The following is a 16,612-nucleotide window of genomic DNA, read 5'->3' as shown; positions in this document are numbered from 1 at the left end:
TAATGTCATCTGCAGTCACACACACACACACACAAAAAGAAAACTAGTTTTAATGAACAGTCTTTAAATAACGTTTAGGAACCTCTAGTATTTTTATGTTTAGGAACCTCTAATATTTTTGCCTCCCTAAGGTAGAAAAGCACTTTCTATAAATAATGTGATATGGAGTTCCAATTCACAAATCTCTGTGGATATTGACTTTGATTTTCTTATTACCTAAATCCTTCCAGAAAAGTTTACCTTGCAACCTGAAAAATGACAGTGAAGAGGAAAGAATTACCTGGCTATTGCTAAAGAGTTCCAGACAGGTGGCAAGAATTAACACCTTGGCCTTTAACCAGAGGTCCAGGTCATAGGTTTTCTGATTTTTTTTCTTTAAACATTGTTGTTCATCATTTGAATAGATGTCTTGTTGTTCAAATAGAAAAAAAATATTGTAAAATAAAAGTAATACTGTGAAACCAACTAGTATGTCACTTTCCTTCCCCTTCAGCAATAAAAAGGCTTATCTTCTTTGAGATGTGACCACAGGTATAGATTGTACAGACATTTCTTAAACTCATGACAAGGCATGTAGATTTTTAAGAAGTGAATTAAAACAGAACTCCAAAGTAACAGAACAAACTCTCACAATGGTCAGGCTAATTCATCAAGAGTAAAGCTATCTAGATGGTTTTGAAACATATAGTGAACTTAAATTTTTTAGTCTCCTTCAAAAATCCAGAACGTATGACTTTTTCTCAAGGTTGTCTGTAAACAAGTCGCATTAGAAACATTAGTATACATCAGTTTTTCTTTAGGATGCTTGCACTACCTGAATACTAAGCTGAATCGTTATGAGGTAATTCTTACACCAGCATAGAAGTGTGCAGGTCTGTCTGTCACTCATCAAATGTTCTGCAAATTTCATTGCCATTTCAAAGAGCATCCCTGAATGTAAAGGTACAATGACATCCTCTGTTAGAATTTTCAAATTCACCGACCTCCATTTCATCAGCCATCCCCTACTTGTTCCTCACAGAGTTAAAAGAAAATAAAAGGATCAAACAAATGTCAAAAGAGAAATTCATCCAACAAACAACATCCCCTTATCTGTGTTCTGTAATGTCCTAACTTAAAATCTGACATTGAGCTTGTATTAAAATTTGACATTGAGCTCGTATTACTTTAATACTTCATCTTTACTTTGGATTTTAGTAACTTTTCAAAACACTCATCAATGTAAATATATCCATATGTTTTTTTTTAATCACCTCACCCATCTTTCCTAATTTCAGGATATGATCCATTCCAACAGAGAGAATCAATCACAATCTCAGATGACTTGTTTACAAGATGTTTCCCTTGAGAGAAATGTTTAGGCCAAGGAAAAAGTCCAAGTGCCTAGCAAACCTCAGGATTCTCTGGAAATGAATGGCCCTGTGATCAAGAGAAGGGGGAGGGGCACTAACAGAAGTACATGCTTACCCCTTGTTCAGATTCCAAAAGTTCTGTTTTGACTCTGACTGCTGGCATCCCATCAAGCATTAACATTCTGTTCTCAAAGGTGTTGATATTCTGAAAATAAAGGGGCGGGAGGGGGTGAGAGAGAGAGTCAGATACAAAGCATCAAAAATGGACATTTTTCTACTGTGGTACTTTTCTTACCACCAACCTAATTCTTTAAGAATGAAATATAATTAAGTGAAAATATCAGCATAACCAATTATCTCTCCCAATCTGAAATTCCATTTGAAGTAATAACCAAGAAGTGAAATCAATCAGTCTTATTCTCTGACTTCTGGGTTAAAGGTCAGCCTGTAATGGAGTGTGGAAACCTGCATTTGCTAATAGGAGGGTGGAAATCTTTATTGCATGTTCTCAGGAATAGAAGAAAACATAAAGCATGTTTCTCCCTTCTTTAGTTCCAGAGGTTATACTGTGGACAAACATCCGTAAAGGAGAAAGATCACATAATTTACAAGCAAGATAAAGTAGTTCTAGATTCATTTAATTTTTCTAGCTCAAATATCAAGTTCTACATGTCAATCCCTCTACTTTAAAATAACCAACACAAATCTTCGATTCAGAGTGAATTCTTTAAAAATCCTATTGAAAGAACATTTCTTTATGGCTTTATATGTTTGGTTCAGCTTATCCCCTCTTGAAAGGCAACATTTATATTGTGGCTCAACTGTATTTCAAATAATATTATAAGATTAAGTTCAGTTTAATTTCTACAATTTTCACTGCTTTAGGAGTTTTCTGAAGTCATTACATTAGGAAGGCAATCAGAGTTACACATCAGCTCCCAAATCAGGCTCATTTTAACCATGTTTAGAATGCCAAGCTTGATCTCATATATTGACTAAATTAGGACACAAATAATACTAAATTTGACTGAGTTTTTAGAATACTTATTTTTGCTCAATTACATAATATAGTCACATGACCATCACTATGTTTTTTTAAAGCTCCAAAATATTTTGCCCGAGTAACAAAAGTTAGTATAATTTCTAAACTGTGAATGAAACAGTTAAAATCAAAGCTCTCATTTCAATAAATTATGAAATAATGGTGTTTTTTGCCAAGTAATACCAACAGAGTGCAATATACTGAAGCTCTAATTATTTCTCGTATTACCTGATTCTTTTGTTAAGAAAAATAGTCAAAGAAATAAAATTTATCAGATCTCTTATTACAAATAATTACTGAAAGAACAAAGGGAAAATTGTATGCCAGTTAACTAATGAGCAGTTTAAAAGGTTTACACCACCTACTCTTTCCTTGGAGAAATAAAATGTTTGTGCAATTAGGAGGACATAATCTTTTTTAATTTTTTTCTTTTTTTTGCTTTTGAATCGTCCATATTTTAGAGGAGAGTTTACATCCTAATTGTTTGGGTGGAAGGAACTCTGCTCTAGCTGGTCAGCTCAGTTAATTTGTTGCGAACTTAAAATCCTTTCTCCTAGGCCTGTGTCTGTTTACACAAAGGGTATGGTCTCTAACTGTCACTTGCTTGCCTGATTTGGAAGCAGCCAGCATGGTTTGCCACCAACCATCCCAGGAAAGCCTTCCCACAGCCAGCCAGCCAGCCAGCCAGCCAGCCGCTCAGCCTCCCACAGCTCTGGCAATCCACTTTCACAAAGCCTCCCTGAGGCTGGTTGGTTGGTAGACAAAGAAGGATGAGCAGATACTGCTTCTTACCCTGGAGGAGGTCTAGCCTAGATGAAAGTGGGGAAAGGCCTTATATAGGAGCCCTAAGCAAAGGAGAAAAGACAAAGGGATTCTAGAAGGGCAGGTTTAATGAACTGTTAGAATCTGATTAAAGGCTAATGTCCCTTTTAGTGCTTTGTACCAATTTACAGCTGATGTAGTTTAACCATTTTCCCCACTAGCTGTGATAAACTCATTAGTTTAAAAAATGCAAGCAAACCAGAGTCTTTGAAGTTAAAAATGGATAAATCATGAAAACCTGGCCAGGTCCATGTTCCACTTAGCACATTTAAAGATCACTATATTTTCACAAGGGTTTCTCAATATTTTTACTGTTGGTCCTATGTAATTTCATAAGCATTCAAACTAGGAAGTAAATTTCTGCTCCTGTAAAATGAAAAACTATTTAAAAAAATCAGAAATCAAAATTTCCTTGGAAATAATTCTACCTTCCTGATTTTTCAGGCTCATTCACAGCCACAGCCATAATAGACACCATACATACTAATATTCCCAGCTAGGGGAGTACATCCCAATGGTTAAACTTCTTCAATTAGTGAAATAATTGATAACTACTAGTAGTAACTTTCAGACATATCTATACATAGATAAAGCATATGTATTTCTGTATTCATGATTCTATCCTCACTTAGTATAAACAGAAGCTTTGCATCCCGTGTGTTCAAACCACCCAAGCACCTGCATGAGTTGTATACAGTGTGGAATAACTATACAGCATTGAATATAAAGTCCTTGGAAGAACGTCTTGATAGATTTACCCCACGAGGCTAAAAATCAGACACATAATAATCTCAGAAGGCTACAGACTTTAAATATGTAATAGCTTTGTAATAATTTTGAATTGCTGTCAGACATATCTTGCTTTGATCTTAATCAAAACACATTTGCTGTGGAATCAATAGCTCAATGGATTTCCAAGAGGCAAATAAAATTATATAGTCATCCATTTTAATGTCACAGCATTCTCTGTATTATTAATATGCTATCAAACATTTTGATAATAGATACTCAGAGTTGTAACTTACATGTATATATGTATCCTATTTACATACAGGTGCACATTTGCATAAATTGTTTCCTCTAAGACACAAATAAGTTATTATCTATTAAGGCACAATTTGACGCAGATTTGTTGGCCCGGGAGCAATTCCATATACCCTGGATCAGGACGGTGATCTAGAAATTTCTATTTGACACGTCTGATTTTGCCACACAGTGGTCCAGCAGGTAACAACATCCTAAGTCAAAACCATACAGGCACATGGTAAGTGATTCTAGCATCTAGAAATATCAGAACAGCACCTGCAGAAAGGAGAATGAGCTGATCTACAGTGACAATAATTCATAGATACACACAATGGAAGTGACTTCCTAGGTTAACTTCTACAACCTGCCTCGACCTCCCCCTACAATGCAGGTCTTTACCTCTTCCTCCTGACTAAAGGTAAGTTCACACAACTGAAATAATAAGGAGCCAGTCAGTCAGTATGCAACTATTTGCTTTTATACTATGTTTCCTTTTCTAAGCCGAAAGTAACTGCTAGTACATGTTTTGCTCTCTGCTGGATATGTGATTTGAGTACTTATCATCTTCAGTTGTCCTGTTTGGTACAGATGATGAGATAGCCCAGCCCCAGGCCCATGTAACATTAAGCAGGAGCATAAAAGACAGATGAGGAGTGGCTCAGGGTTCACTGCACCTAGTTGTTCCCTCACTGCTAGAATTGATTTCTTAAGGATTTCTAAAGCAAGCTTACCTAGATGACTGACAGTATCATTCTGTGAGACCTACAGAAAGCAACAGAACCCAGTTACAAAGAAATTAGGTTGTGTGCATGTATATGTATGTGTGCACATACATGCGCACATGCGCACACACACACACACACACACACACACACACACACACAAACACACACACTCAGCAAACCTCTGCTCTTTCATGATTTACCTCCACCATAGTAATAATCATAAAAGCAGTCACAATAGCAAAATTTCTCAATCTTAACACAGTCAACTAAATAACAGGTCAACAACTAATTCCAAAACCTGCTCTGAAATATAAGAAAATCAATGCATCCAGCTCTCTCTGAATAGTGACAAATCTAATAGATTTGAAAGATGCGTAGGTGACCATTTCAATCTTCCGCCGTTAGGCAACACACCATCTAGGGGCAGTAAACAACAATCATTTTATTTACAAACACAATACCTAACTTTTCTGCATTGGCTATGCTCCAAAACTGTGTCTTTGTGTATACATTTATTTAATCTCCGAAACAGCCCAAGGAGCTGATATAACTATCACAGGAAGTTGAGACATCTGAGACACGAGGTTAAATTGCCTGAAGTTACAAAACTAGTAAGGGGTACAGTACTGCTCCAAACCCAATGCTCCGACCACAGGCGCACTCTTAACAACTCTACCTACAACCTACCTACCCAGCCACCCTCCCTACCAATACATACTCCCTATGTAAAAAAAGGGGGGGAGGGAATTCACCTTATCAGAACCTCAATATCTCTGCAATCTCAGTAGTTCCTCCCTCCTCCTCATCTTCCTTCTCCTCCCAGGGCTGAGCTGACACTGCCATGGAATTAAATGTGAAATGATCACTGGTGAGTATCAATATTTTATGGAATAATGCTGCATCTCAAGAGTCCCTGAATTCAAAGCTACTTCAGATACTTTTTTTCCTTTGAAATCAAGTTTTCAATGTATTTTTTAATGTAATAGGATTAGGGTTCTATTCTTAAAATGCTTCATAATTAATTGAGTAAATATGTGGAAAAATCTATGGTGATCTCTTCTGCTATGCATCATTTTTTAGAATATGCACATAGTAGGTGAATATCTCATTCAATATTTTCACAAAAGTTTCATGCTCTGAGGTGCTAAAACTACTTCATTTTCTACATCATCTACTCAGGATGAGTGCATTTTGGCGTTATGTTTCATTCATCATTGTTAATATTCAATATAAATGCTATGGTTTTTTTCTGCTTGCGTATCTTTATTGGCAATTCAGTTTTGTAGAGGAGATATGATTACCTAAAATACTTGAAATGGTATAGAACACACACAGCAGGTAAGGGGCTTTGTCATCCTTGCACATTCTTTCACTCCAGATTAGGAGAATGTATACTGAATTAATGACAAATTTATTGGCAGAATTACAAGTCTCAATTATGGAGGGCAGGCTGTCCTATTGAGACTCTCAGTTTAAATCTTGTTCTTCAATTCCAATGGTCTGTATATACACACTACTGTGCAATGTCTCAAACACAAAACGCTTCCATAAAATCTCACATTGAAACATAAGAAACAATCCCTTTCCTAAGGACCAGACAAACGACTTATTTCATCCTGACAGCAAGGGTCAAACTGTCCCCTGTTAATAGAGCAGGACGAAACTATCACAACAATGCCTGGTTTTACAACTACTGACTGTAAGTGTGACCGTGTTACACTGACCTTGATAAATGGAAGTTCTTGTCTGAGCTGCAAATGAATGCCTATCTCTCTAACCCAAAGTGAAATACAAAACTTATGACAGGTATTTTCAAAGGGCTGCAATAAAGACAATAATTACTTAGCAAGTTCACAGAAATATCACATAGAACATCAGGTACCCCAGAAGATGGTGTCACCAAGTAAGGTTTGTATAAGTACACATGTGATGTGTGCACAATAAAACAAACAACACAAAGAACATAAAAGATACATGGTTGTACATTTTTAGGAATGCATGCACATCCTCCTTTCCTTGTTCATTGTGCAGAAAGGGATTAAAATGACATCTGATTTCACAGATAATACTCTCCTCATCAACCTTCACACAGCTTGTACTGAGGAGGCATTTCCATCATTCATACTCTAAAGAACTGTACACATTTGGGAGGGAGTAGAGCTTAGTTGCCCAGATCTAGAGATAAGTGGGCCTGGAGGGACATGGGCTATCCTCAGTCTTCTACTTACCATGTTCACAACCACAGGCATTATGGGAAATCCCAGGGCTGGGAAGAGGAAAACACCATGGCACGGGAGTATAAGCCCACTACCCAGCACAGCAAGCCCTAGACAGGAAGGACAATGCTTCATTCCTCAGTACAGGAAGCAACATTCCAGAGAGAGATGCAGTGTGGGAGAGCAGGGATGGTGCTGGTGCAGACAAGTAGGCTTGGTGTCAGGTGAAGGTAACAAGAGTTTTTAAGTTCAGTTCTGGAAAGGAAACTTGAAACAAGATCCACTCCAGGAAGCAGAGCTGGCAGAAACTCCACCCCAAGCCCTGCTCTAGCAACCCATGGCTAAGAAACAGGAGGAGGTAAGACAGAAAGCCCTGCATATAATCTGGCCCATCCCCTGATCTCCTTCCTGGGCACATGAATCACCCCAAGAATCAAGCACAACCAAAAGGGCTAATGCAGTAGAAAGGCCCAACATGTGGCATTTAGGAAAGACACTTGGGCTATAACCACAATATGCACAGCAGTTACTAATTAGAAGATAAAAACAGCACGGTGCTAACAGCTCATGTCTGGCATCATAGCTTCTCAAGAGGCTCTGATCTGAGGATCCCAGTTCAAAGCCAGCCCAGGCAGGAAAGTTGGTGAAATTCTTATCTCCAATTAAGAACCAAAAATGCCCTAAGTGGAGCTGTAGATCAAGTGGTAGAGCACTAACCTTGAGCAAAGAAAAAGCTCAGAGACATTGCTCAGGCCCAGAATTCAAGCCCCAAGACCAGCACTAAAATATAAGCAAACAATTGGCACTGTCTATTAATCATTTGTATATATTAGGCATTTTTTTCTATTTTATCTCTAAGACATCATTGAGTACTTAAAAAAAATAACTAGGGCCAGAAGCTCCCCTCTAATTATTTAGGATAAATCAGTGAACACAAGGGAGAAAGTAAACTGAGCAGTGGAGGGCTCACTCCTAGGATTACACCTGTAATCCCAGCTCAGATCTGAGGATTATGGGGTTAAGCCAGCCCAAGGCAGGAAAGTCCATGAGACCCTGATCTCTAATTAACCATGAAAAAAAAAAGGAAGTAGACCTGTGGCTCAAGTGGTAGAACACCAGTCTTGAGCAAGAAAAGATTTAGGATAGTGCTCCATGTGCACGCGTGCGTGTGTGCACGCAAGCACACACACACACACACACACACACACACACACACACACACACACACACACAGATTACACCAAGCATAATCTTGCACCATAGTAGGTGTCTCTAACCATGTGTGCAACCCCATTTTTTACTATTCTTATCAGGCTAAATATTAATAATGTACCTTGCCTACAAGCCTAGGAATATTCTGTGCCATGGCAATATTCACATTTAACAGAATCTCTCATTACCTAAATATAAATACCAGGAGAACTTGTCCTTTTATTCATCCTCAAACTTAAAACTCTATCGAACAGATAGTACGTGCTCCATTGGTCTAGTGAAAACAAAAGATGGCATAAATATAAAATCAGTTTATTCTCCTGGACCTAGGAGGTGATAATTTGGTTTTAGTATGATGACAGGAAAATGGGCAAAATCCTAGAGCTATGAACTATTCTCTACTTTGAAGAAAGAAAACAGAATTTATTAAGGCTAGTGCATTTTATTCATTGGAGGGATACATAATCAAATAAGAAAGATAACCTGAAGGAACTTACATGCTATGTGACTCATCCAAAATAATTCTTTACTTCCTGTGGTACACTAGTTGGTATGTGAGTAAACAAGAGAGAAAGATTCCTTGTCTTATGACAGCTCAAAGTAATAAGTAGGGAAGAAATGTGTTTGAACAGAACACAGGGCATGATGGGGTCATGAAGGCTTATTAGACATCAGTAAATGTAATTAAGCTTTATTTGTATCAAGATGGTACAGGAAACAATTTTGAAGGTGGCTTATAAAGATGTAAGATGTGATGCAGAAAGGACAGCAATTGGCTAATTGGCTACCATGTCAGACCAGGGGAGGAGTGAGGCCTGAATCAAGGCAGTACTCAGGGAAATAAAAACATAACAGAGACAGACAGACAGACAGAGACAGGAGAGACAGAGACAGAGAGACAGACAGAGAGAGAGCGCGCACAAGCACTCACCTTCACAGGAACTACGGTGACAAACTAGATAGAAGGTATGGTGATGAGACAAAATATCAAGAATGATACTTTTTTTTCTCAGTAAACTGACGTAAGGAAAGTAAGAAGAAAAGAAGCCATGGTATTTACTCCTCTGTCCCTAAAAGGGTCTATTACACTAGAGGACCAAAGAAAATCCTGTTTATTTCAATAGTTTTTTATCCTCTGATGGGAAATTTTTCTCTCAAAGTAAGTAATTTTGAGTCATCTGACTAATAAAGTCAGATTTATCCAAACATGGAAGCACAAGTTTAAAATTTTTAAAAATCATATAAATGAATCCTCTGATTAGATTAACAGTGAAAAAATAATGGTGTATGCTTTTACTGGTATTTTTATTGGGATTTGCATGTTCTGTCATAGTTTTCAAAACTTAAAAAAATCAGCAAAAGATTTTAGTACTATATGTTAATGTAGGCATCCACCATGTCCTTTTATGAAAAATCATTTGTATGAAATCAAAATAACATCCTCAAAACTGAATGAATATAAATGAAATCAAATCACGAGCTTTTTGTGTCTAGAGAAAATGAAGATTACTATCAAGTATTAAGTCATTTATTTTCTGTAGAAAACAAAGGAAATGATTACTAACCCTTATTTCCACCTTTTCTTGTCTACAATAATGTCAAGTGGCTCCTTATCAAACCCCAAATGGATTAACCATCTAAAGCATGGAGTGTTCCATATTCATCTCCCACACAGACTGAAGAAAGAGTAATAATAAGTTAAGAATTAGGAAGGAAGTAGAAAAGAGAAATAAGACTTCATGTTAATCTTCTAAAAGTATAACTGTTCCAATGAAAACAAAAAAAGAACAACCTTAAAAGTTTCCTCCACTTAGGCCATGGAAGTGTATAAACCACTAAGGAACTAAACCAGATTTTGTACCTTTTCCTCCAAGAATCCATATTCATTCCCTAACTTAAACTTTCAGTCAAAATGCTCTATCAAACACTTTTTTTAATCTTCCTTGAAACCTCTAAGCAAATGATGTTGACTTTTTGTTTTATCCAAGGATTAAAAAAAACACATCAAAGATTAGGAACTATTTGTCACATCATTGAAAGGTGTAACAAAAGTTACAGTTAAGACTATACCCACAATAACTAAGTATACAGTGACATGAGAAACCAACAAGCACAGTCACATCTTTCTTTTCTATTTCCCTACCCAAAATTCTGGATCTTGGAATGCACTGGAGAAAGACCCATTGCTAGATGACTGCCAAATGTACAGAGTTTACCCAAAATGCACTGTGGCAATTTACAAGGCTATACACTTCAAGCTGTTACTTTCTAAGATTCTGAAAATATTTGCCTTAAATTAATTAAATATCAGTTAAAAATAGTTGACCTGGATACATAATTCATTTCTACTATTTGTTAAGTCTTTTTTTTGGCAATACTACTAATGATCTATTTTGAATCACCCCCAATGTCATTCTCAATAATTCTGCCTGTTTTATTATTATTATTTTTAATGTATACTTTTTTTCTGGGGGAGGGGGGAGGCAGGAGAGACTGAGGATGGAATTCAGTGTTTCCTCCAGGATAGACAAGAATTCTACTATATAAGTCATGAACCCAGCCTTTTGGTTTTGAAACAGGACTTCAGAGCTTGTCTCTAGCTTCCCAATGTGGTGCAGGTATGCACACAATGCCAGTTTCTGTATACTTTTGTTATTATACAGATTTTTAAGTTAATGTAAAGTATTTGCGCCTAGGATCATGGCCTGATGATCAGACTTCCTGGTGTAGACTGCCATCTGCCAGCTGTATGATCTTCTCATGGTTACACTTTTCCATAAAATGTTCATGAAGTTCTACTTAATAGAATTCATGTAAGATTTAAGAAGAGGTAATATCACTAAAGGGCTTAGCAGATTTTAAGTCCTTTATAAATATCAGTATATAACATGTAACAGTTAATTCGTAATGATAATTGCAACAGCATTCATGACTGTCTGTCGAACATGCTAAATTTTATATGGTAAATTCACCACATGAACTATTTTATAACCAGAAGAAAATGGTAAGATTGATGGCAGGACCGATGACAGAAAATTGATGGCACAATACCTGAAAGACTGACTGACCCAATATATATTTCTCCTGCATAATAGTGATGAGCTACTCTATCTGTTCGTTTAGATAGGACACAAATCACCTCTTTACGGGCACTCTAATGGGGACATTTAATGTTCTCAGATTACTAAATATAACCACAAAGTCTCTGATGCCCTCTCAGTAACCAAGTGCTGTATGGTGCAGTTCCAAATTAAAAGGAGGCCTCCTTTACATGATTACACCATCTACTGAAAACAATGTTTCCTTCTGCAACAAACTGAATAAATGCATTACTGGAGAAGTTGCTTTCAAAGTGGTGTGTAATTGGAAACTTTCAAAAGGATTTGAAGATGACACAAGGACTGCAAAGGATATAAAAGAGCTGCTCAAACTCTAAAATTAGTGTGCAGGTAGGGCAAATGGAGCCCGTGTTACTAACATTTCCCTGTCATTTACACATACTCAGATGGCCATGGAGAGGACTCTGCCCATCTGTTTTCCACAGTTCAAATCCATCACTGTCATGGAGACTGGAAGAGAGAAGCAGAGAAAACAGAGGGAAGAGAGGGGGAGAGAAAAGAGGATAGGTGTGGAAAGAAGGAGAGAGAAGGAGACAGGGAGAAAGAGGGAGAATGAATGAATAAATGAAATCCACATTTTCCATTGATGAGTACTTCTCTACTTCTGAAATATAACACAACGGAAGTGTGAAAAGAAACCAAACTCATTCTCTGAAAAAAAGTAAAATGACTAAAGAATTATAAATAAGAAAGTACTTCTTGAGACTTGTTATTTGCAACCAGCCTATTAATCTGTCCCACAATTTTTTAAAAAAGAAATCAGCAAAGACATTCCAGAAACGGTGTAATTTTGAACCTGTAGTACTTATAATACCCAAAAGGATGTTTAATTTTTTTTTGGGGGGGGGGTCCAGTCATGGGGCCTGAACTCAGGGCCTAGGCGCTGTCCCTCAGCTCTTCAGCTCAAGTCTAGCGCTCTACCACTTGCGCCACAGTGCCATTTCCGGCTTTTTTTCTTTTTTCTTTTTGCTTATGTGGTGCTGAGGAATCGAACCCAGGACCTCATGAATGCAAGGCAAACGCTCTACCACTGAGCCACCTTCCCAGCCCCAAGGATGTTTAATTTCTTCTAGGTATTTGATACAGAATCTGGTTAAACCAATGTAACCATGGAAAGAGCTCTTTCTAGGAACATGAGCACCGGGAAAGTTACCCTGCAGAGGAAGTTTTAGACCAGGGCCTCTCAGCATCTACACATGGACTGACAGTCCCACCAGGTAAGTCTGTCCTGGGGCTGTCCCATGCAGTAGAGGAGCTTGGCAGCAACCCTGGCTTTTTACCACTAACCTAATAACATCCTCTCAAGGTGCAAATCTTGCCAGAGAAAGAGATGAAAATACCTCCTGTAAGAATCACTGCTTCACAATTACCAATACTGTACTATGAACTCATTAGGAAAGAATGTTATGTTGGACTCCCCCATGGGATAACCCCTGCTTTCACTGTACTTGATGTTGGTATACTTTGTGGAGGGGAAGGGAAAAAACAAATTGTTTAAATAGGGATACAGGTGGACGCATTGCAACTATGAGATGTACAAGTTGTTTTGTCGAAAAACGAACTTCACAACTTTGACTGGGGGGAGAGAAGGGATTTGGGAAGGGGTGGGAAGAGATGGGAAGGGGAAATAAAGAAGGAGGCAACAATACTTGATAATTATCTTGCCCATGTAATTGTAACCACTCTGTACAGTATTTTCACACACACACAAAAAAGAATGTTATGTTGGATGACTCTGTCCAATAAAATAGAATAAACAGTACTTCAATATTTAAGGACAATAACACCTAATATAAAGGATATTTACAGTTAACAAAGAAACAATTGGGTGGGGAAAACTTTCTTTGAAATCTTCTTTCCTTTTCCCTTATACAAATTATCCCACTAAACACATGCAAAGTTTCTCAAAAGTGGATGTATTCATTAGTTAAAGCAAAGGAAACCTGCAGTGATTTTTATGTTAGTACAGCAACTCAGGAGAGATCTTCAGCCCCATTCTTAGGCATGGCCTGTGAGAAATGGACTAAATTAGCTTCAAAATTGCCCCACAGTATAGACAACTGTAAAAAACCAAATAGGGAGACACACACACACACTTCCAGCAAACAAACAGAAGACAGAATTTGTACTCTTGGCTGAATATCTGATTCGCTGGGTGGAGCTGTGTTTCTTCACAGAAATGCAAGTAACCTCTATCTTAAAAACCAAGTATTTCCTATATTTCCTAACACAAATGTCAACTTGTTTATATTTATATAACGTTATTAGAAATGTTGAGGGGGGTTGTTTTTGTTTTGGCCGGTCCTGGAGCTTGAACTCTAGGTCTGGGTACTGTTCCTTAGCTTTTTCTCAAGGCTAACACTCTACCCTTTAAGCCACATTGCCACTTCCAGCTTTTTCTGTAATTAATTGGAGATAAGTCTCATGAACTTAACTGTCCAGGCTGACTTCAAACATCCATCCTCAGATCTAGAATTATAGGCGTGATACACCATGGCCTGGCTCCTGTTAGCTTTTAAGTTATATAAATGTTAGTTAAGTTAGAGGCCAGTGGCTCATGCCTGCAATTCTAGGTACTCAGGGTACTGACAGTTCAAAGCCAGCCCCAGGAGTAAAGTCTGTGAGACTTTTATCTCCAATAAACCATTCAGAAAAAGCTAGAAATGGTGCTGTGGCTCAAGACTACTAGTCTTGAGCACAAAGAGGCCCAAGGACAGCACCCAGGCCCTGAGTTCAAGCAAGACCCAGGACACCTTCTCCCCCCCCCCCCGCAACCCCCCGCCCCACACACAAAGTAAGTATGTACTGTCATGCTGGTAACTCCATTTACTCTCTGTAAACTAAAAAGAACATCACAGTCTATTTAAGTAAATCGCTAAAGAAAAGGAGATACTAGTACCTTCCTACAAAAAAAAAATGTGAAAGGTAGTAGGGCAAGAAGCACAATGCTTAATTTTGAATTATTGATAGGAATAAAAGACAGCATGGTTTTGAAGAAGAAGGGAGAGTACTGAAAAGGCACACTACAAATTCACTTCGAGTCGTATGTACAATTCTTTGTACAGTCTACACTTAGCATGTCTGGTATCTGCTAGCTACATACAACTACCCTGCAGATGCTATATGACTAGACTTACTATAAAAGAGACTTCTTGTGAAAGACTTAGTATGAAAAAGGTAATTTAGAATATTGCGTTAGTTTTTAATTAATAGCATCTGAGAAACCACTAAATTATGTATTATTTGCTAGAAAATATAATACTGCACATGACGACAGCATTCTGTCTTTTGAGTGAGTAAAGTTTCTCCACACAAACACTTTAGTGGCTCTCAATCCAGTTTGGCACCATTATCTCCCTCCGGCCTCCTTCCCAATCCTTACGGAGACAGAGAGAGGGATGCACAAGTGGAAAACATATTTTTTGAATGCTGTAGAAGAAGAGGGGTCCCACTGACCCTTAGAGGCCAGGAACGTTAAACAACCCCACCACATGGCTCAGCCACAAACAGTAATGAATTCTCCTGATCACAGTCTTCATCACGCCCGCCCTCACTGAGAAACAGGCAAGCAATCTACCTGCCAAGGCAGACTCTAGTAATTAACCACAGGAATTCAGCAGTGGAATCCAACTGTGTATTTTCAGCCATAACTTTTTTCCCTCAAGATCCAGAATGATATTCCAAGCATTCCCTTTATATATCCAATTGGACATTAATAGGACAGGGCACAATTAACACACCAAAACCATATTCAGTGTCCCTTGTGTCCCTTAATCTCTCTCTCTCTCTCTCTCTCTCTCTCTCTCTCTCTCTCTCTCTATATATATATATATATATATATATATATATACACACATACACACATACTTATATACAAATATATATTTATATAATTTGTATTTATTATCACATTATATTACTTATTGTATCATTATATAATTATATGTAATTATAATTATATTAATATAGATTGTTATACATTATGTAATATGTTATATATTATAATAAAATAAATATTGTATATATGCCATATAAATACATATATATATAAAGGAAGTATGAAAGATGTTTCTCTGGTTCATCAATTTTTCTCAAGGGAATGACTTTGCGAATCACTTCTAAAGGCAGTGATCCTGCCCTTGCAACCCCGCAGAGAAGTAGTCACTACACACCTACACTTATCACACCATCCATCCCTTCCCAGTTGTTGCAATTAGTATCTGTTTCATGTATAATAGTCCTGCTACTATCTCTTCCACTGCCAAAGACATCTTGGGTCAGAGGAGAATTGTCTTCTGTATGTATAGATTCATTTAACCACCAACAGAGGGAAAACCGGAGTAATCTCAGATGCCAGGTAAAAATGCCAGGTCATAAAGAAGCCTTAGATAATTGGATGCACCCATAACTTTAAAATTCATCCTTATGAATGAAAGACAACAAGTGGGAAGAGAGGGAGAGGGAAAGAGCACATGAACCTGAGTTCTGGAGCTGACAGAATGTGCATCGATACTTTTCATTTTGCTTTGGCATAGTTCTCATTCTTTTATGATTTTCATCTACAATCTGTGTAATTAAAAGAAAGTTGTGAGCTCAAAACTGAGGTCCAAAAGTTACTAAGCCAGCTAAGAGACAGATAATCAGAAGATAAATCAAAATCCCTAGGCAGGCTGTAGGCTGAGCATGACTGGCTCTCTAACCAGAGAGCACCCATACTCACAGAAACTCCCCTGCAGATACATGTTGTAAATGAAGTTAGTTTGTACAAGCTTACAAATTCTATAGTCAAGCTGAAAGTGTTGCATGAAATCTGTTGGACTGCTTGAAGTTGGGCAACAAATGGGCACTTGAGAACATTTTCATTATGCAGATATCTGTATTGTTATTATTTAATGTGGAAATGATGCAATCTATGTCTATGTTCAAGAGAATTCCATGATAAATACACCTGCTAATGTATGCTAAGTATTTAACCTCCTGGGGGAAGAGGGGGAGTGTGTACCAAATATACAGAGTACCTAGTAATTGTATTTTTACATAGTCATACAGAAAATCAATCATTTTTGTTCCTGTCTCAGAAAGTATATAGGAGCAAGAA

The 16,612-nt window shown here is 37.6% G+C and overlaps 1 protein-coding gene across 8 annotated transcripts in view; it reads right to left on the bottom strand.

Moving 5' to 3' along the window:
- LOC138814048 (Krueppel-like factor 12) overlaps positions 1–16,612 on the bottom strand; it is a 708,935-nt gene that overhangs the window by 198,775 nt on the left and 493,548 nt on the right. For all 8 annotated transcript variants that reach the window (XM_070002825.1, XM_070002822.1, XM_070002820.1 and 5 more), the window contains one exon: positions 1,468–1,557. In XM_070002825.1, the coding sequence (XP_069858926.1) occupies positions 1,468–1,557 (90 nt within the window). The remainder of the gene's footprint in view (positions 1–1,467; positions 1,558–16,612) is intronic.

Source organism: Dipodomys merriami, unplaced genomic scaffold (assembly GCF_024711535.1).
Source record: "Dipodomys merriami isolate MVZ:Mamm:240054 unplaced genomic scaffold, mDipMer1.0.p SCAF_6, whole genome shotgun sequence".
Taxonomy (NCBI): domain Eukaryota; kingdom Metazoa; phylum Chordata; class Mammalia; order Rodentia; family Heteromyidae; genus Dipodomys; species Dipodomys merriami.
Note: the sequence above shows the minus strand (reverse complement) of the source record. Positions and strands in the feature narration are given on the sequence as shown.